We start from the raw sequence: 25,696 nt of genomic DNA, 5'->3' as shown, positions 1-25,696 counted from the left end.
TGGGCTCCCGCATGGAGCCTGCTTCTCCCTCTGCCTGGGTCTCTGCCTCTCTCTCTCTCTCTCTCTCTCTGTGTCTCTCATGAATAAATTAAATCTTTAAAAAAATAAAATAAAATAAAATAAAAGACACCTTAAAGAAAGTAAAAAAATACGTTAAAAACTGAGGGAAGCTACTGCAACACATAGACTACATCCATTTTGAGGATATACGTGTGAGGCGGCCTCCAGCTGCACGGAGCGAGCTCGCGTCAGGGCCGCCTCCACCGCAGTGACGGGGTTAAACACGACCCGTAATATGATTATCTGGGTGCTGTCACGTTAGTCTTTAATAGCTGTTTCCGGATGCCGGGCAGGGGCAGTGCGGGGGAGTGACCCCGGGAGCAGTGGGGCCGGGCTGGACGGCAGCTGCGCGACCAGGGCCTGAGCCAGGACTGCTGGTCTCTGCAAAGGGAGGAGCTCAGGGGCCGCAGCAGGTTGCGGACGGGGTGACTGGACTTGGGGTCCCGCCTGCCGCCAGCACGGAAGCCAGACGCAGACTGAACCTCCCGCCTAAAAGGAAACAAACACATGAAAATTGTGGTTTTTCAAGACCCGGAACATGAAGGCAAGAGAGTGACGCTGAGGGACGGGGACGAGGGGGTGGGGCGTCGGCCGACCCGGCTTATTAAGGGCTCGGGGGCTTCAAGCCACCAGACGGGCCCCGGGCGGAGATGGGGTGAACATCACACACCCAGCACAGCCGCCACAGGGAGCAGCCATGGCAGTGACGCGGAAAGGCAAGACCCGAGGGACAACATGTGGGACAGCCTCCCGCACAGTTGGCATCGAGCCACCATGCATCACCCTTGATTAGGCCGCCGGGAGCAGCGACGGTCCCCGGGCACAGGCTCGCTGGCGGCCGCGCTCCCGCAGGGCCGACGACAGTGGGTGTCGGGGGGCTGCCGGGGAAGGCCAGACGGCTCGGGCCGGCTCCCCAGCCTGAGCGCCCCAGGGCGGCGGGCGTGACCCCACTGTCACTCAGGTCAGGGGCCGGGCCGCCCCCTCCCCCGGGCCCCACACTAGTGGCTCTGCACCCCTGCCCAGGTGAGGATCTGCCTCGGCGTCTGCTGTGGGGCTGGTGGCCAGGACCCAGGGAGAGGCGGCGAGCAGGCTGGACCCCGGACCCCGACCCCGACCCTCAGAGCCCCGCGAGGACCCAGGGAGGCCGAACCTCCTCGGGGGAGGCTGTTCCTGAGGCATAGGCCGGGGAGGGCGAGGGGCCCTGGGCCTGGGGTCCAAGCGGGTCCCACTGACCGAGTGCGCCCTCCGTCTGCAGACACTCTGCCAAGAACTGGGGGGCAGGCCTCATCCGTCCGCACCCGCCCATGCACGCACCCCCCAGCCCCCAGCCAGCCCCCCTCTCCCCCGTCCAGGACCAAGCGGGTTGCCGGGAGCACAGTCCCTTCCCTGGGTGAGTGGCGGTGGTATCCCAGGGACCGTAGTGCTGCGGGAACGCCCGGTGCACCCCTGTCCACGGGGCAGCGCGAGCCTGGCCAGCTCCCCAGACTCCCAGGGCCGGGGGGGGGGGGTCCCTCACCCTGAGACACCTAGGGCAGGGGTGTCCTACCCCTCGTGGCTCCCAGCCCCCAAACAGCCACTTTGCTGCTCAGAAAGCTCAGGATAAAGGCCTCAGGGGCTCAGCCACCACCGACCTGGACAGGAGCCCCCCCTTCCGCAAACACGCTGGTGGCTGCTGGGCCCCGAGAGCCCCCTGGCCATCCCACGGACGTGGTGTCCGTCCCCAGGCTTGAGGGCCCCTGAGCATTCTGGCCGAGGCCAGGATGATGCCCAGGGACACGCCCGAAAGACAGAAGGGGTCTTCCTCTTGCTCCGGGTGCTGTGCACACCAGGTGTGGGGGGCATGTGTACACCTGGAGATGTGGGGGGTGCACACAGGCGGAGGCTGCCCCGGGGTGGGAGGGTGGGTGTGCATTCGTGTGCACACACCCCTGGCGGGCACCGGTGCACTGGAGCAGGAAGGGCACACACCTGGCGGCTTCCCCAGTAGATCGCTGGCCTGTGGGGCCCAACGCCTCTTTGCAGGGGCCACCCGGGTAACGGCGTGGGGGTGGGGTGGGGGTGACACCCAGGGGGGCAGCACCGTGGGGACCCCTCTTGGGAGGGGTGACGGCACAGCCACCGGCCCCGGCGGCCACTCACCACCACGTCCCCCCACCGTTCCAGGTGCTCCGAAGGGCCCGCCCCGGCAGCCAGGGCCATGGGCAACTCCACCGACGCCCTGCGAACGGAGTTCATCCTGCTGGGCTTCCCAGAGCTGTGCCACCTTCGGGGACTGCTTTTCGGGTTATTCCTCGCCACCTACCTGGTGACCGTCCTGGAGAACCTGGTCATCGTGGTGACCATCCGAGCCAGCCGCCAACTGCACACGCCCATGTACTTCTTCCTGGCCAACCTGTCAGTGCTGGAGACCCTCTACATCTCGGTCACCGTCCCCAAGCTGCTGGCGGGCCTCCTGGCGCGGGCGAGGACCATCTCCTTCGCAGGGTGCCTCACGCAGCTGTTTCTCTTCCTCTCGCTCGGCTCCTCCGAGTGCTTCCTCCTGACCACCATGGCCTGTGACCGGTACCTGGCCATCTGTCGCCCGCTGCGCTACCCGGCCACCATGAACCGGGGGCTCTGCCTGTGGCTGGCCCTGGGCGCCTGGCTGGGCGGCTTCCTGGCCTCGTTCGTGTCCGTGGCTCTCATCTCACGCCTCAGGTTCTGTGGCCCCAACGTCCTCAACCACTTCTTCTGCGACGTCTCACCCCTGCTGCAGCTCTCGTGCTCTGACACCACTGCCGTGGAAGTTCTGGACTTCGTGGCAGCCCTGGCTGTGCTCGCCACCTCCCTGCTGGTGACCACGGTGTCCTACGTGCACATCCTGGCCACCGTGCTGAGGATCCCGGGGTGGGCCAGACGCCGGAGAGCCTTCTCCACCTGCGCCTCCCACCTGCTGGTGGTGGCCGTCTTCTACAGCACCACCATCTTCATGTACGCCCGGCCTCGCGCCGCCAGCTCCATCGACCTCAACAAGCGGGTGTCCGTGGTCTACTCACTCGTGACCCCGCTGCTCAACCCCGTCATCTACTGCCTGCGCAACCGGGACATCAGGGCGGCTCTGGCCAAACTCCTCCACGCCCCTGGGCCCTGCTGACCACCAGCTGCAGGAGGAAGGACTCCCCAAAGCCCTCCTCCCCCTGCTCACAGCCCCAGCTCAGCCCGGACAGGCCACAGCCTGGCGCCCTGAGCCTCAGCTGCCAGGGACCCGGTGCCAGGGGGGTACCGAACAAGCGGGGAGACCAGAGCTCCCGGCCACCCACGCTCCAGAGCGTCAGCACCCGAGCGTGGACAGCTCCCGGCAGGGCCTCAGCCCAGGAGGGCGGCCCCCTCCCCTCCCTGTCCCCTTCCCCATCCCCTCCCCCGTCCCCCCTCCCTCTCCCAGGCCCCTTCCCCTCCGCCATTCCCCCTACCCAGCCCCCTCCCATCCCCCATCCCCTCCCACGCTCCTTCCCCTCCCCTCCCCCACTCCCCCTTCCCTCCCCACCACCCCTCACAGGAAGGCTCCTTTCCCCTCAACCCCCGGGGGTGGCCAGCCCCTCTTCCTGGCCCTCCTGGGCCCTGCTGCCCTGTCCCTCAGCCCCCCTGGATGGCCTCCAGGCCCGACGGCCCCAGGCCTTAGAGCAGACCTCCTTGCCACCAACCTCAGCTGGCTGGACGGTGGGCCAAGTGTCCCGGCACGTCCAGACAGTGTCATAGGCCACACACTTGCCATCTTTCCTCAGAAACAAGAATGTCACTTTACCTAAAACTTGGCGGGTCTTGGGGATCTCTGGGTGGCCCAGTGGTTAAGCCCCACCTTCAGCTTGGGGCGTGACCCCGGGGTCCCAGGATTGAGTCCTACGTCAAGCTCCCCACATGGAGCCCGCTTCTCCCTCTGCCTGTGTCTCTGCCCTCTCTGTGTCTCTCATGAATAAATACATAAAATCTTGAAAATAAAAAAACAACCTGGCGGGTCTAAGAGATAGACGGCAAGCCCATATGTGATATTTCTGCCTTTTCTTTGTTCCCTGGCACTTAGGGGCAGAAACTGGGTTGGCCCAGCACTCTCCTTCTTAGTGTGCTGTCGTCACTGGTCAGGGTGACCTCATTGCTTCCCCTGCCGCGGCCCCAGCGAGGTGTTTCGTGTCCCCCCGCCGGCGGCACGTACCCACAAACCTGTGCCACTGCTTTGCATGTGAGACTGTTAAATGCACAGACGTGATTTCCTACAGTTTTGCTTTATTATTTTGAGGTTATGTCATTACACACACGAAATTCCGAACTGTTTTGTCACCTTGGTGAATCTAACCTTAGGTCTTGAAGAAGCGCTCCTCTGTCTCCCGTAAGGCTTCCCGCCTCGACCCTGAGGCTCGGGTCTGACGTCCACAGAGCCGTGTGCGCCCCCGGGTCACTCGTGGGAGCTTGTGTGACACAGGACTTCTGTCTGGGCCTCTCAGCTCTGCAAACCGCACCTTGTGTCTCAGCTGCCCCCCGTGTCTGTGGAGACGTCAGCTTGTCTTCAGTCCCTTTAGGTTACTGGGTTTCCCCCGTTGCCAGAAGCTTTCAAGGTCTTCTAACAAGAAGTTTGGTGTTTGGCTTCCAGGGCATGCTCTTCTCTGTACTTGCCATGCTTGGAGCTTGTGATGCTTCTAGAATGTGTGCCTTGTCTCATCGGCTTTTGGAAATGGTCGGCTTGTGCCCGTAGACACTGCACCTGCCACGTCCCCCCTTCACCCAGCTCTGCGTGTGGCCCCGCAGCCCCGGCAGCCTGCTGTGTACGCTGGCTTCCTCTCTGTGCTTTCTTCTGGAAATTTCCTTCTCCTCTTCCAGGCTACTAATTCTCCCTGGCCACATCTAATCTGCGTTTTTAAGTGTATTCTTTTCAGTTCTAGAATTTCCGTTTGATTCTTTGAGGTTCTGGCTGCGTCACGCTCTCGCCCCCGTCCTACTCGTGTAGGCGCGTGTGAAGTTGCTCCGTGTGTCCCTTAGCAACACTCACTTTGCCTGCACTGCTCTGTGTGATCCTCGCCAAGACCAGGTTGCTTTATCCCCGTGACCTTTTATAACAATGTCTGACACACTGAGTCCTTCCTTGATCTTGTTTATCAAAATGAGTTACATTAGTACTTTTTTCACTTTCCCATATGGACTAGAAACCCTTGGGTTCTCTGTTACTTGCTCAGGACGGCACAACCAAGTACCACCCATGGGGTGGCTTAAACACCAGAAGTTCATTTTCCTTTTTTGTTGTTGTCGTAACTCTTGAGATCCTATCCTTCTCCCTCAATTTCACTTGTCACCTGAGCTTTTTCTTTCTTTCTTTTTTTTTTTTTTTTGTATATTCTTTCATTGGAGTTCTATTTGCCAACATATAGCATATCACCCAGTGCTCATCCCAGTAAGTGCCCCCCTCAGTGCCCGTCACCCAGTCACCCCCCCAACCTCCCCTTCCACCACCCCTAGTTCGTTTCCCAGAGTTAGACGTCAGTCTCTCATGTTCTGTCTCCCTCTCTGATATTTCCCACTCATTTTCTCTCCTTTGCCCTTTGTTCCCTTTCACTACTTTTTATATTCCCCAAATGAATGAGACTATATAATGTTTGTCCTTCTCCGACTGACTTACTTCACTCGGCATCACACCCTCCAGTTCCATCCACGTCGAAGCACATGGTGGGTATTTGTCCTTTCTGATGGCTGAGGAATATCCCACTGTATACAGAGACCACATCCTCTTTATCCATCATCTGTCCCAGGACACCGAGGCTCCTTCCCCAGTGTGGCTATTGTGGACATTGCTGCTATGAACATCGGGGTGCAGGTGTCCTGGCGTTTCACTGCATCTGAATCTTTGGGGTCAATCCCCAGCAGTGCAATTGCTGGGTGTAGGGCAGCTCTATTTCTAACTCTTTGAGGAACCTCCACACGTTTTCCCACGGTTCTGGGGGCTGGAAGTCTGACACAGGGTGCGGTAGGGCTGGTTCCTCCTGAGGCCGCTCTCCTGGGCTCACAGATGGCCGTCCCCTCTCCATGTCCTCACCTGCTGGTCCTGTGCCTGCCTGTGTCCTGATCTCTCCTTATAAGGACACCAGGTGGACTGGATCAGGGCCTGCCTTACGGACCTCATTTTACCTTGATTACCTCTGTAAAGACCCCATCTCCAAATACAGACCCATTCTGAGGTTGTAGGGGTCGCGCCATCACAGGATTGTGTGTGGAGCAGCAGCTCTGAGCCTCTGGGCATCGAGAGGGGTCAGTCATGTCACAGGTTAGGAGGCCGTGGGGTGCACTCCTGAAGCCATCAGGGGAGCGTGGTGTCCCCAGGCCGACTGGCCAGGGTGCAGGGGAGGAGACCTCAAAGCCGGGTAGCAGGGAAGTGTGATGGATGCAGCGGGACAGGGAGGAGCGGTTGGCTGGGACAGCGGCTTCGGCTTCCAGGCAGGGGCTGCACAGGCCGGGAGCCAAGGTCAGCCATGGCTCCTTTGCTCCGCGGCCTTGGAAGAGCCACCCCCTCCTCCCGGGGCCTCCTGCGGGCCCTGGACGCCGCCGGGACCTAGAACCGGGCCGCTGGGGCATTCTGAGGGCGTCTGGGGCACATGGTTCGAGGGAGGCAGGGGAGGAGGGGAGGAGGGGGGAAGAGGGAGGGGGAAGCGGGGGCAGGGGCGCAGGGGGGGCGGGGATGGTGAGGATGGGGGTGCGCAGGGGGACGGGAGGGGGATGGGGCAGGGGGAGGGGGAACAGGCAGTGGGGCAAGGGGCGGGGATGGCGGGGGGGGGGGGGGGGGGGGCCGGGCGGGGATGGTGGGGGGGGCAGGAGAGGGAGGAAGAGGAAGCAGGGGGAGGGGGAACAGGCGGCGGGGCGCGGGGCGGGGATGACGGGGGGGGGGGGGGGGGGGCCGGGATGGTGAGGATGGGGGCAGGGGGACGGGGGGGGGGACGGGATGGTGAGGATGGGGGCAGGGGGACGGGGGGGGCGGGGGCAGAGGGGAAGCAGGTGGTGGGGATGGCGAGGAGGGGGGAGGAGGAGGGGTGGGGGTAACAGGCGGCGGGGCGCGGGGCAGGGGCGCGGGGTGGGGATGGCGGGGCGGGGGTGCAGGGTGCAGCGGGCGCGGGGGGGTGGTGAGGATGGGGGGCAGGGGAGGGGGAAGCAGGGGGGAGGGGAGGGGGAAGCAGGCGGTGGGGGGGGATGGCGAGGATGGGGGCAGGGGGACGGGGACGGGGGCAGGGGGGAAGCAGGTGGCGGGGATGGCGAGGAGGGGGGCGGGGGAAGCAGGGGGAGGGGGAGGGGAGGGGAGCAGGCGGCGGGGCGGGGCGGGGGCGCGGAGCGGGGATGGCGGGGCAGGGGCGGGGGCGCGGGGGGGCGGGTGCCGAGGGGCCGCGCGCTCCCCGCCGCCGGGCCGCTCTCCTCCGCCGCCGCCGCCGCCGCCGCCTCCCTCCGGGCACGAGCCTCGGGCCCGCCCGCCCCCGCCCTCCGAGGCCTCGGCAGCCGGCTCCGCCCGCCCGCAGCGGGGTCTCGGCCGCCGCCGCTCCCTCCCTCCCGCGCCCCTGCAGCGGCGTCTCCGGCCCGCGGTCCGCAGCAAGCCCGAGGCGGGTAAGGCGGGGCGGAGGCGGCGCGAGGGCCCGGGGCCCGGGGAGGGTGGCGGAGGGTCGGGGAGGGTCGCGCCGCCGCCGGTCCCCGCGGCCCGATGGGGCCCAGCGAGCGGCCCGGCCCGGCCCCGGGCTCCGCGGCGGTGGGGGGAGCGGACGGCCCCCGGGTCCCGGGCTGCGGGGCGGGGCCTGCACCGGGTCACGGCGCGCGTGTCCGCGCCGCCTGCGAGGCCAGAACGCCCTGCTCCGCCCCGGAGGGTCCGGGGGAGACGCACACCTGGTCTCCGCCACTGTGGCCTCGGGTCCTGCGGGGCCTGGGTGGGTGGTCCCGGGGCGGCCCAGGCGGCGGGGCCCAGCGCAGGTGTTCACCCCCCCCCCCATTCTTTGCTCCCGCTCCACCCCCGGGCACAGAATAACCCCTGTCATTCTCCAACTCACCCCTTCCTCCTTCCTGAACGGGACCCCACCCTCTCCCCAGGCCTGACCGCCTAACCCTCCCCCACCCGCGGGCCCCAGCCGTCCCACCCTGAGCTCAGGATGCTGGTGGCCGCGGAGCGCCCAACGCTGAGCCCCGGCCATGGCTCCCCGGTCCCTGAGCCCCCAGACCCTGAGCCCCCTGGCCCCCCTGGTCCCTAAGCCCCGTGTCCCAGGCCCTGGGCCCCCCAGGGCCCTGAGCCTCCTGGACCCTGAGCCCCCAGATCTTGAGCCCCTGAGCCCCCTGTCCCTGAGCCTCCCCAGTCCCTGAGCTCCTGAGCCCCCTGTCCCTAGGCCCTGGCCCCCTGGGCCCTGAGCTCCTGGTCCCTGAGCCTCCCCAGACCCTGAGCCCCCTGTCCCCAGGCCTGGCCCCCCTGGGCCCTGAGCCCCCAGACCCTGACACCCTGGCCCCCCGAGCCCCCTGTGCCCAGCCCCTGGCCCCCCGACTCCCTGGCCCCCCTGGTTCCTGAGGCCCTGACCCCTGTCCCCAGCCCCGGCCCCCTGACCCCTGGACCCAGGCCCTGGACCCCTGGCCCCTCGAGCCCCCTGTGCCCAGCCCCTGGCCCCCTGACTCCCTGGCCCTGGTCTCCGAGCCCCCGACCCTCTGGCCCCAGGCCCTGACCCCCTGAGCCCCTGACCCCTGGCCCCCCTGGCCCCAGCCGCGGCCCCCCGCCCCGGGAAGCTGAGCCCTTTCCCCTTCCGCCGCAGGTCTGCTCCGCAGCGATGAACTGGACGGCCGCGACGTGCTGGGCGCTGCTGCTGGCCGCCACCTTCCTCTGCGACGGCGGCGCGGCCAAGGGCGGCCGTGGGGGGGCTCGCGGCAGCGCCCGGGGAGGGCTGCGCGGGGGCGCGCGGGGGGCCCCGCGGGTGCGCGTGAGGCCGGCGCCGCGCTACGGGGGCTCCTCGCTGCGCGTGGCGGCGGCGGGGGCGGCGGCGGGGGCGGGGGCGGCCGCGGGCCTGGCGGCGGGGTCCAGCTGGCGGAGGGCCCCGGGCCTGGGGGAGCGCGACCCCGACGACGGCGAGGACGCGGCCCCGGGCGGCAACGGGACGGGCCGAGGCGTGTACGGCTTCCGCGCGTGGACCTCGGGCGCCGGACCCACGGGCAGCCCGCGCCTCTGCCTGCTGCTGGGCGGCGCCCTGGGCGCGCGGGGGCTGCTGCCGCCCTAGGCCCGGCTCGGGGCTCCCGGCCCCGGCCCCCGGCCCCCGGCCCCCTCCCCCGCCCTGCCCGGCCCCCTCCCCGCCGCCCAGAGCCCGGCGCGCCCGCTGGGGGATGCCCGGCCCACTGCCCGCGCGTCGCCGGCTCCCCAGAGAGGCAGGTGCCCTGTGCCTCCTGCACCGACCTGGCCAGGCGCCCAGAGGGGCCACGCGGCCGCTGAGGCCTCGGCAGCTCCCCCGACCCCGCCCTGGACGCGAGGGCTGCGGGCGGTGCTGACCCGGCCGGGACCCGAGGACCCCGCGGCCTCCCTCACAGAAGCGCCCAACCGACCAGAGGCCCCACTCCCGGGCTGCGGTGTGCCTGCCACCGCCTGCGGGTCCCGGAGCCCAGGCGCGCCCAGCACGGGCCTCCGCACAACCCCCAGAGCACCCGGCCACAGCCTCGCCAGCTCACCCCCGGGCGCAGCGGCCGGTCCCTCCCTGGGCCACACTCAGACCAGGGGCCCCTTGGAGCCACTCTGGCCCAACTTGAAACAAATCATTCCACTTTTCTTGAGACCTATTTTGGGAGGGAAAAAAAAAACCCAAAGGTTCTGTTTAAATTTCAAGAGCTCTCCGTTTCCTTTGAGCTTCAGGTTCACCTTCTGGAATCAGTGCCCGTGGGCACCCAGGGACGCAAACTGCCCTCGCGCTGGGCCCTCCCGGGGCAGCCAGGTGCATGAGGCCGCCCTGTAGCCCACAGCAGCACCTCCCCGCAGCACCTCCCGGGAAGGGGACGTGTGACCGGCACGGGCCAGACCCCGGGTCAGAACCAGCAGGCGGCACCGAGGGCCTGAGGACTCCGGCTCAGGCCAAGAAAGCCCGCAGAGGCTGAGCCCCCGCCATTCCGAGGGCAGGACAGAGCCGGGGAGCCTCTGAGGAGATGCCAGGCGGGCCCTGCAAGATGCGCCTCCGGCACCCCAGCAGCCCTGTGCAGGAGGCCAGCCCTCGGCTTCTCAGGCGCCAGGAGGCCCGTTTCCCTCAAGCCTCGGGCCTGGGTCACCGTCCCTGAGCTCAGCCCCGCGGCCCTCAGCTCTTCACACCCTCCAGCCCGTAGCCCACGGCAGGACGGCGTCCCCGCCGGGTCCTCCAATCTCCTCCTCTGGTGCTCACTGTAGTCCTCAGCAGCTGCTGGGCTGCGCCCCAGACCCGGGGCCTCGGGACTCAGACGCCAGCACCTGCAGGGGCCCCACAGCTGACTCACAGGTCTGGTTGGGGGGGGGGGTCTCCAAGCTACCAGCAGAATCGCGGACCAAGCATTTTTCTCCAAAGACCAGGACGCAGTTCCCCGCAGCCGCCCGAGTCCACACTGCCAGCATTCCGGGGGACAGCAAGCCCAGACACGCCTCCATCCACTCCAGACCAAACGTGATGCTACCAAAGACCCGCAGGCCATGGCCAAGCCCTGCCCAGGGCCTGGGGGCAGTGTGTCCACTGAGCCACCGTACCTGCGGGCAGGACACCCATCGGGGCTGCTCCCTGGGCGCACTTGGTTCCACCTGAGGGCAGGAGCGTGGGCCCAGCCTCCGGGCGCCCTGGCAGGTCGCACGCACCACGTGGAGATGCGCGGAGTCAGGGAGTGCCTGGCATTGGGCAAAGCCGCAAGTGTGGACGCTTTGCACTCTACTGGCCAGGGCCCCAGCAGGAGGCAGGCGGCACCTGGGCCGGGGACCCTCAGGAGAGGTTAGTGTGTGCACGCGGGGTGGGCGGCATCGGGGGGTGCTCGGCGGAGACCCCGGGGTTTCCAGGAGGCCACGCCTGGCTGGACACAAGGGGCAGAGCCCTGACTGGGCCCAGCCTGGGCGCCGTCCTGGGTGCAGCTCCCGGGGAGGCGCCCCACGAGCCTATCGGGTGGAAGGTGCTCACAGGCGGTGGGGAGCAGCTCGGGAGTCCCCGCCAACCGCACCAGCGCCGCAGCCACTTGGGGACCTCCTGTCCATTCGTGTCCATGTGTCAGTCGTGTCGTAAAATAAACACCCTGCTGGCAAACAGACTCTGGTTTCCTGAGGGCCCAGGACACTAACACCCAAGGACCTGATGCAGGAGCCCCACTTACTAAGCCGTTCACCTCCCGTGCCTCTTGGTGCGAGGCGCACGAATGAGCCGCCAGCACAGAGACCTTTTAAATGTTTAGATTACAGATTGTACTTTGACCTCCTAAGAAAGCGTCAGCGTCTCCTGAAGGGATCCCTGGCGTGTGCGAGGCAGGGACAGCCCTGAGGTCAGCCGCCCTGGGCGCAGGCCCTGTGGGCGGCAGCTGGCCCGGCCCCCTCCTGGGTGGGGCCCCGCGTGGACTCTACAACGACCACGCAGAGCTCCTGGGATCCCAGCGCCCAGTCCTTGGCTGTGAAGCTCTGGGACGTCCCACATCTCGGGTGCCAAGGGCCAGGCGGGCACGAGGCCCCCGCCAGCGGGACCAGTTCAGGGGTCTGCGCGGGACGAGCTCCGCAGGACGTCCCTATCCAGCATCACTGGGCCCAGCAGCCCGTGGCGGAAGGTCCGGAGGAAGTCGCGGGCTGCCGCGGGGTAGTTGGGCTGGATGACATTGACGTCTCCTGGGGAGACGAGAGGGTCGTGAGGAGGGCCGTCCTGCAGCGCAAGCCCAGGGTTCACATGCACCCCTCCCGGCGCGGCCCCAAGGACTGGTGGTGGGCACTGCGGAGCCCGGGCAGAGGTGCCTGGACCTCGGGAGGCCTCCCCGGAGGAGGGGGTGCAGGGTGTACCCAGTACAAGGTAGGGCCGCCCGGCCCCCTCCTCTGCAGAAACCCCGTTCCCAGAGCAGCCAGCTGTGCCCACCATGTCCCCACAGCTGCAGCCCCGGGGGGCCTCCGCGGCTCACCTGTGCCTGTGAGCACCTTCACCTTGTGGGTCTTCCCCAGCCTCACCGCCACGTGCTTCAGCACACGGGTGATGTCATCACAGGCTCCGTCCAGGCCGTAATGCTGCACGTACCTACAGAGACCAGGGCTCAGGGCAGGGAGCCGGGCCAGGACGCCCCCCAGAGCCGCCGACATGCACCCTCCCACTTGGCCATGACCACCTGTCCCAAGCCGCCCTCAGGCTGCATCGTCCACCCCAGTCCCGAGCAGGCCCACGGCCTCCAGACAGCCACCCACGGTCAGGAGTGAGCGCCAGCGTCAGCAGCACCCGCTCCTCCAGGGCCTGAACAGGTCGGCCTGGCACATCTGCAGCCCCCAGAGCAGCACAGGATGACAGCAACCCCCACGGCTGAGGACGGCCGGGGGCTCTCGCACCCTCCCCGTGCCACGGGTCACGGGCCCTTGGCTGGATAGGAGAGGCCCAACACCCGGCCGGATGCGTCCGACCCCGCAGGGCTGAAGGAGACCAGCCTTGTCCAAGCCTCTCCCCAAGCCCCGGGAGCTGCACCCACACCCCTGCCGGATCACTGCAGCCTGGACCTCCCGACAGGCAGGGGAGGTGCTGTCACCCACCTCGGGGTGTACCGGGGAGGGCAGGCGCAGCCACGCAGAAAGTAAGACCTGGCCCAGCCCCCCGCGGGCCTCGGGGAGCCTGTGTCAGGGCGTGGGAACCCCAAGGCCAAGGGTGGCCGGCGGCCCCAGGGTGCTCTGTCCTGGCGAGCGGGGGGCTGCCTCCGGGTCAGCACCGCACTCACACACAGCTGAGACTCTGCAAACTCCAGAAATGCTGCAGGGCCACAGAGGCCTGAGCAGACTCAGCCCCACACATCAAAGCCGTGGAGAATGTGGACAGGCCCCCGCCACTGCCCACGTGGCACCTGGAGACCCTGGAGCCCGCGGGGTCATCAGGCTGCGGGCCCCAGGGAAGGGTTCCAGAAGTCTGCCAGCCTCGCCAGCCAGGGAGGCCATTCTCTGAAGCCAGAGGCCAGGAGGGGCCACGGCCAGTGCTCACGCAGCGCCGCGAGCAGGTGGACGGGGCGCAGGCAGACGACCGTCCCAAGCAAAGCCCGAGAGCTTGTGCAGGAGCTTAGAGATCCCGCCGCCCCCAGACAGAACTCCAGGAGCCTGGCATCGGGCAAACTCCACCCAGCACACAGCAGGACCGTCGTGAGGACGAGACCTGGTGCTCAAAGTCCCGGCAGGCGGGAGGGGGGGAGGTTAGCGGAAGAGACGCCAGACCGCTTCTTGCGGCCACGTTCCACGTGGTTAGGAGGCCAAGTGGAGAGACGATGGGAACACGGTCCCAGTCGGACTGCGGAGCCACGCCGGGAGACACGGGCAGGTCGACACGCAGGGGCGCAGGGGTGGGCCCACGCGGGGCAGCAGCCGGGGCCAACACTCCGGAGGATGGAGGAGGCGGGAACCGAAAACAGAGAAATCACGGCTGGAAATCTGATAAAAGCTACAACGCCACAGTCCTAAGAACCCCACAAACCGTAACCCGAGGAAAACACCAAGGAAACCATCGCGGGCCTGTTGTCATAAAAGGCTCAGAAGCCTGATGAGAAACTCTTAAAGCAGCAGGAGGAACAGAGACGAACATGACTGATGACCCGTCAGAGACCACGGGGTGACAACGCGACGCCATGACATCCTTCCAGAAAACCGCGGTCCATCTAGAACCTCCGGTGCGGGGCAGCTTTGCAACACAAACGTGAACTAAAGGCTCCTGCAAACCACCCCAATCGGAAAGAATTCAGCAGCAGCATCCCCGCCCCACGACAAACATCCCAGGACATCCCAGGGGACGCACACGGAACGGGCGCGCCCACCAACGCTAAGGTGATGGGGAAAGGGCAGAGGTTTATTAGACCTGAAGTCTCTGTCTCCCTCAGGTTTACAAAATACCTAAAAAGACACTGAACAATAAAAGCCCGAAGACCCGGAGAAGAATGGAGACGCCCCACCGTAAGGGGCTGGCGCTCACGGCTGTTCCTCAAACGCTGAGGCAACGGCCTCCAGAAGCCACAGATGACGAGCCGGGAGACGGGACGCGGGGACATCGTGAGTGTCCACTCAGTGCACCAGAGGCCAAAGAGAGACACGGAGGGGCAGGGGAGGGAGACTGGCAGGCAGACGCAGAGGAGACGGAAGGAGCGGGGACAGGAGGCCCAGACAGCAGGACGGCGGGGCAGGGAGGGGGGAGCCTGAGCGAGGGGCAGGGAGCCCGACGCAGGGCTTGACCCCAGGGCCCGGGACCACGACCCGAGCTGAGGGCACACGCTCCACTGACGGAGCCACCTGGTGCCCTTCCCGAAAGACGACAAATTTAACCCCAGCGTCAATCATCCCGTTACGTGTAAACGGCCCAAAGACCTGAAATAAAAGACAGAAATGGTCAGATTAGATGAAAAACAAGACCTCGCTGTCTGTACGTGAGAAAGACACTTTCAATAGAAAGACACAAATATGCTTAAAGCAAAAGGTTAAAAAGAGATGTAGCGCTTGGACACCATCCAAAGCCGGAGTCACTGGGCACCTACCAGCCGAGGCAGACGTCAGAACAGAGCACAGGGAGGGTCAAGGCCGTTCTGAACGACCACGGCATCAAATCGGGGACACGATGACCCGCGCGCCTTGCAACGGAGCTTTGAATACACGAAGCGGACGAACGTGGCTGCAGGGACAGACTGACCAGTCACAAGTGGACACCTCGGTACCCCCTGTCAACGACTGACGGCAGAAACAGAAGGAAAGGCGGCAAAGGAGCATGATAAAGGTCGAACGGTCATCATCAATGAAAGGGAGAGCTGGTTCTTGGTGGAAATCCGCAAAACTGATGAACCTCTAGCAAGACGTCCTGGAAACATCCAGCTCATCCTAGTGACGACAAACGGACGTGTCGGTCTGTACCGCGGACAGCACGTGCCAGCCACCAGGAGCCACCCGCGTCACAATGCGCAGGAACCCCAAAGCAGTCACGTTGAGCGCAGGGAACCCAACAAGAGCGTCCAGGCCGTGTGACTCCATTCACAGAACTCGAGCGACAGACCAAAGGCGGGTGGTCACCAGGGTGTGGCGTGCGGGGTCTGGGGACCCCTCTGCAAAATGGGGGAAGGAAGGGGCAAGAAGGAGCGATCGCCCCACACACAGGACACTGCAGGGTTTTCTTGACTGTGTGACACTCAAACGTGTCAGGCCGTACGTGATGTGCAGAGTTCGTCTAAACGCCTTAGGCTGCTACGTCCCCTAATTATGTTTGCACGGGAGGAAAGAGAGAGGACCGGCCGCCGCCCCACACCCTGCACTCACCCAAAGAGCTGGTGCCTGTTGAGGGTGTAGAGAAGGTAGTCGGCCAGGGTCTCCTCCCCGACAAGGTGGTCCAACACGGTTCCTGGGACCAGGAGGCCAGTGTGAGCTCTGAAAACCAGCCCGGCATCGGCTCTCCAAGGCCCCGGGCCTGACGGCTCTGCCTTGGCTCTGCCTCGGCAGTACACCGAGGAAGGCAGGTGCTCCCCAGGCCGTGGGGAGCGGGAGCCAGGGCGGTGGCGGGCCCGCGACAGCTGGGAGCTAGGGCCGCACAGGCTGCTTGGCCTGCTCGCCCAGCACAGCCCTGAAGCATCTGCAACGGCCACATCCAGAAAGGGAGGCCCCCCACGCCAGGCCTGGCGGCCCCCCTCAAAACCCCCCCACTTACCACATAGGGCCAGCTTCAGGCCCATCTCCACACTTTGGATGCGAGGGGCCAGCACCCCAGGAGTGTCCAGCAGGAACATGAGGGGCCGCTCACAGACCTGTGCACACAGTGGGCGGTCGGGCAGCCGCTCCGCCCAGGCGTTGTAGGGCGGGCCCTGCACTGAGGCTCCGAGGAGGCCCTGGGGCCCCGTCCTGATGGGTTCCTCCCTTACAGGAAGCTCTCGGCTTCCCCACAGGATCAGTTCCCATTGAGTTTGGAGAATAAATCAAAGCAACAGGCGCCAACAGCCCCCGTCTTCCCCTCCAAGGGCGAAAAGAGCAAGCGTGGACAGGCTGAGCAGAGCCCGAGACAGTGTGCCTCGGTGTGACCGTGGGCAGGCCTCAGGCTCCCCCATGCATTCACCAGGGTGAGAGCACGCCCTCCCACAGGTTTGTGGTAAGGGTGCTGCGGTGCCCGGCACGTGGCAAGCACTCGGGGAATGGAGCGGGACGAGGCAGGCAGGCCACCCACAGCCCTCAGGAGGCGCCAGGCGTGTGCACGCGGAGCTCTACACCCAGCAGCCAAGGACTGTACCTGAATTCTGGACATCACAGCTCTGGTGATCCCGGGCTCCCCGCCCACCCTGGTAGCTTTTCCTGCAGGATGAAACGCGGCTGTCACATGCAGTCAACACACAAAGCCTGGCAGACAAGCTGCAGAATGAGAAGTGAGACACATGGAAACCGACAGAGGCCCACGTGAGCTTGATTCAATTTGGCTCCAAAGTAGGTCACGGCAGTGACGCTTCAAGCCAGGAACCAAACCTCGTCTCCGAGACCTGCCGAGGGACAGGCAGGCAAGTGCCTGACCGTGGAGGTCCCAACGGAGCTGCTCCTTTCAGCACACCAGCCGCCTCCCCCCAGGCCTTGACCCTGTGGCCCTGACGCCAACCCTGCACCCTGTAAACCTGCCCCCGAGGGCCCAGAGCAACTCAAGAGTAAAGAGATACACATGTCCATCAGTGGACACACAAAGAAGCCAAAGCTGGTTTATAAACCCAACGGAATATTCTTCAGCCTTGAAAAGGAAGGAAATCCTGGCACTGCCCGCAGCGTGGATGGGCCCTGAGAACGTTACGCTCAGCGAAAAATATCCAACACCAAAGGACAGACACTGTGTGATGCACTCATGTGAGGCACCAGATCGTCACGGCTGCGGACAAGCAGACTCGGAGGGGCTGGGGCCGGGGAGAGGGCGTCAGTCATTGTTTAAAGACTTCCAGTTGGACGCAGCAGGAAAGTCTAGAAATAGTGCGGTGGATGCACAGCCCCGAATATACTTAATACCACAATTTTTTTAAAGCCACAATCTTTTTTAAAGCCATGATTAAAGAAAAATAAACTTAAAAAAATAAGCGATTTGACAAGTCGGCAACGAGCACCAAAACACCGTCTAAAACAATGGTCCGGGATCCCCGGGTGGCGCAGCGGTTTGGCGCCTGCCTTTGGCCCAGGGCGCGATCCTGGAGACCCGGGATCGAGTCCCACGTCGGGCTCCCGGTGCATGGAGCCTGCTTCTCCCTCTGCCTGTGTCTCTGCCTCTCTCTCTCTCTGTGACTATCATAAATAAATAAATAAATAAATATTAAAAAAAAAAAAAAATGGTCCGGGTGTGCGCTGGGTCCGGGTGAGTGAACAGACCGCGCGTCGCTGGTGTGCAGCGGAGCCGACCTGCGCTTGGTGCTGACCTGTGGCGCTTATTGGAAGAGGGAAAGGCACGGGGGGAGTAGAGCGGCTGCAGTCAGGGCGGCCTGGGAGGAGGCCACCCCAGCTGCCTGCTCCCCAGGTCATCCCGCACCTCCCGCCTGACACCAGGTCGGTCTACGCTGCGGCACCTGAGGACAGGTGTCAGGCGCCTCGGTGATGGAGGAGGCAACCGCCAAAGAGCACGAAGGTCACCTGCGCGGGAAACCCCTTAACGCTTCACATCCAGGAGAGAAGACAGGTGCGACGAAGCGCGCCGCAGGATGGCCCGGCCTCAGCGTTCAACCTGGCGCCAGGCGGTCAGGTGGTCCCTTCGGGCCGGGGGGCGTGGCTCTGGGCGTCCTGCCCGCGGCCGGAGGAAGGGGGCTGCTCGCCGGGGACACGAAGGGCCCACGCACCAGCTGCGCGGCCGCAGTACCTTTCCTGAGGTGCTGTCTCCTGAGCGCGTTGATGAGGGAGGACTTGCCCACGTTGGGGATCCCGATCACCAGGGCGCAGTACTCCAGGTTCTGCAGGGGCGCAGCGGCCGCGCAGGGTCACGGTCCGCCCGCGGCCCCGCCCACACCGACCACGCCCCGCCCACAGCACCCTTGGCCCCGCCCAGTCCTGACCACGCCCCGCCCAGACCGGCCCTACCCCGGCCACAGCCCCACCCACACCGCCCGTGACCCCGCCCAGACCCTGCCCACAGCCCCGCCCACTCCACCCACGCCCCGCCCAGAGCGTCCAAAACCCCGCCCACACGGCCCTGGCCCCGCCCACACGGCCCCTCCCAGAGCCTCCTCGGCCCGTGCCCCGCCCCGCAGGGGAAGGTCACCCTCGTGGAGGCCCCGCCCACCTCGGCAGGGCCACCCCGACCCTTCTTGCCGCCAGCACAGGCGGGTGGAAGCAGGGCCGCCCCCCCCAGGGCCTAGACAGGGAGCCCCAGGCCCAGGCGAGGAGTTCTGGGCCAGTCGCGCCCCGCAGGGGGCCTGCTCCACCGCGAGGGGCCATCCCACAGCACGGGGCCCACGACCAACCTCCTGGCGGTGATAGCGGTGGCTGCTCTCCACCAGCCCTCTGACCATCGGGATGACCTGCAAGGGACAAACCACACGGAATCGGGCTATTTCCTGAGCTTCTGGAGGCGGTGGCCTCCCAGGTCCAGCTGGGGCGGGGCGGGGGGGGGGGTGCACCTACACCCATCATCAGAGAGCAGGCCATCCCCCAGAGGGGGGCAGCTGTGACCACAGCCACCTTCCACAAAGAGGCAGGTCAGCCAGTGAAATAGTCCTCAGAATCACTGCAGAAAATGCGGCCCCAGAGCGTCCAGCAGCTCGTGGAAGCTCGGGCCCCTGAGTGCACACTGGCCCGGCGCCCCAGGACCCCCAGCGAACCCACGGATCCTCTCCAAAACTCTGCTTCTTGTGAGAGCATGAGATAATCTCTGGGATTTCTGACCTGTATTTAAGCAAAAGCATTAGAGTGTGAAACGGAGGGGCGCCTACCTGCTGGATATTCTCATCCCTTACACAGTTGGTGAAAACAACATTTTTCAGGCCCTCTTCTTCTAGGTGTTGTATAATTTTCTGAAAGAGAGATTTCCATTTTAAATACCAAATGCAAATACGGGTGGTGTGATATGCTAAAATCAAGGATCTGAGAGGGAGGTCCCCACCCCCACAGGGCCAGGCGCGCTCAGGGCCACAGCAGCAGGATGGAGAAGAGCCAGGCTGTGGGGGGGCGGGGAGGGGAGGGTGCAGGCAGGGAGTAGGCGGGCGGGTGTGCAGCACAGAGCACAGGAGTCCCTGGCTCCCCGGTGAGGGCAGGAGGGAAGTGCCCTGGCCCGGCCCCATGCACTCCAGGCTCCAGTGGGGATGAGGGCCTCTCCAGGCTCAGGCTACCCCCATGTACTAGGAGCCCCCTCCAATGTGAAGTGCTACAGCTCTGGTCTCCATTGCTGATCTTGTTACACCCTAGCTCCCCTGCACGCTGAGGCTTGAACCTAATCCAGTCACAAAGTATATGTAGTGTTTTGAAAGCCCAAATGTAAACTAAGGCAAGTATGAATTCACTGGTCTTTTTTTTTTTTTTTAAGATTTTATTTATTCATGAAAGACACAGAGACAGACAAAGGGAGAAGCAGGCTCCCTGCGTGGAGCCCAATGCGGCCTCGATCCCAGGACGCCAGGATCACGCCCTGGGCGGAAGGCAAATGCTCAACCACTGAGCCACCCACACGTCCCTGAATTCACTGGTCTTAACATGAAGCAAATGCAGTGCAGGAACCCTACTTTTTTTTTTTTTTTTAATTTTTATTTATTTATTTATTTATTTATTTATGATAGTTGTACAGAGAGAGAGAGAGAGGCAGAGACATAGGCAGAGGGAGAAGCAGGCTCCATGCACCGGAAGCCCGACGTGGGATTCGATCCCGGGTCTCCAGGATCGCGCCCTGAGCCAAAGGCAGGCGCCAAACCGCTGCGCCACCCAGGGATCCGGAACCCTACTTTTTAAAACCAGTATGGGGACACCTGGGTGGCTCAGCGGTTGAGTGTCTGCCTTCGGCCCAGGGCATGATTCCAGAGTCCCGGGATCGAGTCCTGCATCAGGCTCCCCGCATGGAGCCTGCTTCTCCCTGTGCCAGTGTCTCTGCCGCTCTCTGTGTCTCTCATGAGTGCATAAATAAAATATATAAATAAACAAATAAAAATAAAACCAGTATGATATTGTTTGATCAGCTACCGACCTAAAAAGATGACCCATGTCTGCTTATATATTTTAATTATTCGTTAGATGATGCAGATCAAGGTACAGGCCACACAACAAAGACGTTTGGAGCCTCACTCTGAAGTGCATCAATCCACGATGGATGTCCCGAGCCGGCACCCAGAGGCAGACATGGGGCCGCTGCTGGGGGCCTTGCCTCTCCTCTGCGGGACTTCTGCCCCAGCAGCACCTGAGAGCACCTCCCAATGTGGGGAGACAGAGCTAGGTCCCCAGGGTAGGTTACCTCAGTACCCAGCATTCTATGAAAATTAGCATTTAAGGGCAGAAGCAATCACTGATTATGACTCAAGTCTCAGCCAGTAAAAGCAGAGGTTGGGACAAATCTGCACAGCAGGATGGCTTTAAATGACCCCAGGTGCCGGCCTGTGGACTCTCAATGAACAAAGGACTCCTGTGGCTTCAGGATTTGATGTTTCCCTGGAAACCTTGAGACAGAGGCTTGTGGCTGGGGTTTAATTTTTTTTAATTTTTTTTTAAGATTTTATTTATTTATTCATATAGACACAGAGAGAGAGAGAGAGAGAGGCAGAGTCAGAAGCAGGCTCCATGCAGGGAGCCCGACGTGGAACTCAATCCAGGGTCTCCAGGATCACGCCCTGGGCTGCAGGCGGCACCAAACCGCTGTGCCACCGGGGCTGCCCGTGGCTGGGGTTTAAGTAGCTCAGACCTAATCAACTAAGAAATCTGAGCTGTGGGCGCTGGTGGCTCAGTCGGTTCAGCATCCATGTGTTGTGTGTGCGTGTGCATGCGTGTGTGTGTGTGTGTGTGTGTGTCTCTCTCTCCATGGTCAGCAGGGAGTCTGCCTCTCCCCCCACCCCCCTGTCCCCTGCGTTCTCTCTAGCACACTCTCTCTAAAATGAATAAAATAAAGCTTTTTAAAAAGAAAAAGAAGCCCAAATTGCATTCTCGGAAAAAAAATAAAACTGCACCAACAGCCTGAACGCAGCCTGGCCGGAATCCTCGAGGTCTGGGACCTGCCCTCTGGGAGGGCTTTGACCCCCACAGCAGGAAGAGCAGAGCTGCGTGCTCGAAAACAGCGGGTCCAGACCTTCAGGTTTCTTGTACCTCTGTGACACCTGGGAAGGCCCTGAGCTGTGGAGTTACTTCGGGCCTCCCCACCCTTCTAGCGTCCAAATCACTGGATGTGCAGGACTGGCCAGTGAGGGCACCTGGGGCACACGCGGCCACCAGCCCCACAGAACTTCTGAAATGCAAATCATTAAACTGAAATATGATATAAACATCATTCCTGCATCATTCCACGTTCCAAGTGCTCACGGCCACACGGGGACAGAGTCCACACTGTGGGACACTGGGCTCCGCCTTACAGCCTGGCCACTTCCCATGGGAGATGCCCATTTGACTGGGACCATAAATTAAACATTGGAGGCAAGCCTGTCATCCTGAGGGGCCATGTGAGAATACCTCCGCAAACAACGGGCTGTTTGCCAAAGCAAGCCTGCCCAGGTGGGCCACCAGCGAGACGGCTTGCAGTCCAGGCGCAGCAGCCCGAGTGCTGCCAGCATCAGGGACGGGGACCCTCACCTGCTGCTCCTTCAGATCCGCCAAGTCCATTTTGTTGAGGACCAGCACGTGAGGCTTAAGCCCGAGAGCTTCCTGAAACAGGGGGTTGCGGCCTGAAAGTGGGATGTGGCAGAGTTAAGGGAAAACTCCTTCAGCGCTTCACCAGCCCACAAACTTCGTCTGTCTCGTTACGCAGACTGCCCACGGCCTCGGGAGGGACCGAGCCGAAGGAAGCCCGGTCTCCACGCAGGGGCATGCCCCCAGCCAGCCTCTCTCCAGGCGCTAGGACAGCAGCCCTGGCCCTGCCCTCCCGGGGGGGGGACAGGACCCCATCGCTGCCACAGACCCCCACAGACACGCAGGGCAGGGCTCCATGTGCCTTCTCAAACAGGAACGACAGTGCAAAAACAAAACACAAAGCTCGGTGGAAGGTTTTCTAGCTGCTCTTTGTTTACTTGCCAAGGCACATCAAGTTCAAAATGAATGATAGCACTCAAAAAAGCGCGTCTGGATCCCTGGGTGGCTCAGCGGTTTAGTGCCGCCTTCAGCCCCGGGCGTGACCCTGGAGACCCAGGATCGAGTCCCTGCATGGAGCCCACTTCTCCCTCTGCCTGTGTCTCTCATGAATAAATAAAATCTTTAAAAAAAAAAAAAAAAAAGCGCATCCGGTAAAGCCCTGACTAGTGTATCTCAAACTACTGCTACCCGCTGGTCACGCCTAGGAGCGGCCAGTCCCCCATGCAAGCTTCCCGGAGGCTCTGCCTCCTTCGGCACCGTGAGGCCCCTCCACCCTCAGCCAGGGACCCTTGGGGTCAGGACAGGTCCCACTGGATGGGACCCTAACACAGGCAGGAGAGGCCCTTGCTTTAGTCTCCTGAACACTCAGCCCCCGCTGGTGCTGCACCTCGTGGAGGCCTGGTGTGCAGCTCCCGAGCCTCCGGCACACCCCAGGTCCAGACGCCAGTTACAGGCCGTGCCCTCACCCACACGAAAGGACTTTCTACAAATCTCACCGTCCCCTCAAGGGTTAACCAATCCTGTGTAGCTCAGAAGAGCAAAGCCTCAGACCTCCTCCCAGGGTCCCTGCCCAGCCTAGGGCTCCCCAAGCCTGGAGAGAAGCGCAGCGGTCTAGAAACCAAAGGACAGATGTCCGCTCACTGTGCACTAACCACAGGTTTATCCTTTTTGATCATCCAACACACGAGCGCCAGCAAACACTGACCAGCAGGGCTAGCCCGCAAACTGACGTGCGGAGCCTACGGTAAGTAAACTTGGTACATTAGTCCAAAAGTTCTAGAGCCTTGAAGCTGTGAACCCGGCCCCTCTTCCGCGACCCTTGAGCTTGTAACAACCGTCAGCCCAACGCCGTCATCAGAGAATCTGAGCAAGCATGGCTCAAGCACGGTGAAAACCAAGTCCGAGAAGGAAACTCATCGAGGAACAAGAGCAGCAGGCCTCAGGCCTGGAGGAAGGCCGCGGGCTGCGGGCTGCGGGCCGGCACGTTCGGGCGGCTGCAGACCCCACCTAGAGGACCCGCTGCTGGACTGCACTGGAATGGACTGGACTGGACTAGATGGCCAGGGCCCGCCAGGTAGGGGCTGGAGACAAAGATGCCACCTGGTAGCAGTGGGCACTTCAGAAAACACAGGGCCTGGACCCCATACCACACACTCCGATGAACTGGTCTGGAAAGGGGCCCAGGCCAGAGGGTTTTTAAACCTCCAGAGAAACTCTCGTGTAATGAGGGCTGAGAACCACTGCGTGTAATGCCAGTAACTGAGAGGGGTCTCGGCCCCCGGGGTAGCGGACCCAGAGCGGACAGCAGACCCAGGAGGATGGAGACCAGGCCGCGGTCAGGGATGCCTCCCGCCATCCCGAGCCTGGTCAGGGAGAAGGCCCCGGACGACTCTAACCCTGCACCCAATCCCAATGGCGCTGGGGCCGAGGGAGCCCAGCATCTTTTAAAAAAAGATTTTATTGATTTATTCATGAGAGACACACAGAGGGAGGCAGAGACACAGGCAGAGGGAGAAGCACTCCCTGCAGGAGCCCCATGCAGGACTCGATCCCAGGACCCCGGGGGTCACGGCCTGAGACGAAGGCACACGCTGCACCCCTGAGCTCCGCAGGCGTCCCAAGCATCCAACTCTGGATTTCAGTTCAGGTGGCGATGTCAGGGTCAGGAGGTGGAGCCCTGCTTGAGATCCTCACTCCTCCACCCTCCTCCAGCCCTTGCATGGGTGTCCCTCCCAACTCCAATCAATCAAAATCATCAAAAACAAAGTGCCACTCTCCCTCCATATCCACATTTTGCCAACCCAGAAGCTCTCCAAACCCTGTCTTTTTAGCTTTTTATTGAGGCTTCATTATATAGGCCTGACTAATAAATCACTGGCCACTGGCAACCGGTTCCACCTCGGGCAGGTGGTTGCACCTGGCAAGCAGCCCTCAAACTTGGGAGACTTAGGGCCTCCCCAAAGTCGCCTCCGCGCCACACCCACCGCCGACACTCTCACACCCAAGAAATGCCCCGGGTTTCCCAACCAGGGACGAGGCAGACCCGGTCCCCCTCTGCCCCGAGTCACGGAAGGATATCCGGGCGTCGTGCACCTCGATGACGCAGTCCACCAGCCTCAGGCTGCCCTGCATCTTCTTCAGCCCTGGGCGACAGGGGGGCGCGTGAGCCCCGCGTGCAGGATGCCACGCCGCGCGTGCCGGGGCCTGCGAGGGCCTCCGCGAGTCCAGCCCGGGGCCCCGGGAGCCGCTCGCGGTCTGGCCACGGGGCAGCACCCAGGGCCCGACCCACGGGGCGCCCCTCACCCGCCACGCCCGGCGCGCAGCGCGGCCTCCCGCAGCCCACGGCGCCCACTCCGCGCCCTCGGGTCGCCGCGCGCAGAGGGGAGTGAAGGGGCACAAGGGACTTGCTGGGACTTGCTGGGACTCGGGTCGCCCCGGGCGCGGACAAGGACGAGGAGAGGCGGGGGCAGCGGGGGGGGGTGGAACCAGGCAGGGAGCGGGGGGAGGGGGACGGGCTGGGGGCGGGGGGGGGGTGCAGCCGGGAGCAGAGGGCCGGGGGCGGGGCCTGGGACAGCCGGGGGGGGGGGGGGGCGGGGGCGGGGGGCGCAGCTGGGGGGGCAGAACCAGGCCGGGGGGCGGGGAGGGGACTGGGCTGGGGGGTACCGGGCTGGGAGAGGGGGAGGGGCCGCGGGGTCGGAGCGCGGCGGGGTGGGGGGGCCAGGCCTGGGGCAGCGGGGGCGCCGGGCGGGGGGCAGCGGGGGGGGGGCAGCGGGGAGCAGCGGGCCTGGCCGGGGGCGGGGGCGGGGCGCGCACGGAGCAGACGCAGACCCGGCCCGGCGCCCCCCGCCTCACCCTTGGCCATGTGTCCCGGGAACCAGCGCGCCACGTCCCGCCCGCCCAGGGGGAAGCTCTCCCGCCAGGCGGCCCCGGCGACGCCGCAGAGCGCGCGAGAGGCCAGCCTCATGGCGCCGTGTGCCGAGCGCGGCGGCGGAACCGCCCCCGGACGGACTCCCCGCGGCCCCGACCCGGCCCGGCCCGACCCGACTCCGCGGTTCCGGGGCCTCCAGACACCGCCGCGCGGCTCGCGCGTGCGCACTACGGCGCCTTGGGGACGCGCGGGGCGGGGCCTGGAGGGAGGGGGCGGGGCCTGGAGGGAGGGGCGGGGCCTGGGGAGGGGCGGGGCTACCAGCCGACCTGCGGCCTGCGCTGCCGAGTCTTGGTTTATGCGTTCTTTTAAGG

The 25,696-nt window shown here is 64.1% G+C and overlaps 3 protein-coding genes across 4 annotated transcripts; 2 read left to right on the top strand and 1 right to left on the bottom strand.

Moving 5' to 3' along the window:
* The first annotated feature begins 2,257 nt into the window (after positions 1–2,257).
* On the top strand, positions 2,258–3,193 carry OR6AE1 (olfactory receptor family 6 subfamily AE member 1). Its single transcript, NM_001389134.1, is given in 1 exon segment — positions 2,258–3,193. A coding segment is annotated over 1 exon segment (936 nt).
* Positions 3,194–8,858: 5,665 nt separating this feature from the next.
* On the top strand, positions 8,859–9,302 carry SPRN (shadow of prion protein). The gene has a single exon (XM_038579209.1). The coding sequence runs from the start codon at positions 8,859–8,861 to the stop codon at positions 9,300–9,302; it is 444 nt and encodes a 147-aa protein (XP_038435137.1).
* A 2,143-nt stretch (positions 9,303–11,445) lies between these two features.
* On the bottom strand, positions 11,446–25,472 carry MTG1 (mitochondrial ribosome associated GTPase 1). Of its 2 annotated transcripts, none has more exons than XR_005380806.1 (11): positions 25,310–25,472; positions 24,536–24,600; positions 21,962–22,066; positions 19,135–19,215; positions 18,667–18,723; positions 18,066–18,156; positions 16,479–16,540; positions 15,906–16,002; positions 15,521–15,628; positions 12,169–12,281; positions 11,446–11,884 (listed from the first exon to the last, which is right to left on the bottom strand). XR_005380806.1 is itself a non-coding variant. In XM_038579208.1 (11 exons), exons 1-11 carry the CDS (start codon positions 25,419–25,421, stop codon positions 11,751–11,753), a joined length of 999 nt encoding a protein of 332 aa, XP_038435136.1. In that variant the 5' UTR covers positions 25,422–25,467; the 3' UTR covers positions 11,446–11,750. The 2 variants fall into 2 exon arrangements, 1 of the variants encoding a protein (XP_038435136.1); XM_038579208.1 differs by having other exon boundaries at positions 15,521–15,602; positions 25,310–25,467.
* Positions 25,473–25,696: the final 224 nt, after the last annotated feature.

Source organism: Canis lupus, chromosome 28 (assembly GCF_011100685.1).
Source record: "Canis lupus familiaris isolate Mischka breed German Shepherd chromosome 28, alternate assembly UU_Cfam_GSD_1.0, whole genome shotgun sequence".
In the NCBI taxonomy this organism is placed as follows: Eukaryota; Metazoa; Chordata; class Mammalia; order Carnivora; family Canidae; genus Canis; species Canis lupus.
The sequence above is the reverse complement of the archived record's forward strand: the minus strand, read 5'-3'. Positions and strand labels throughout refer to the sequence as shown.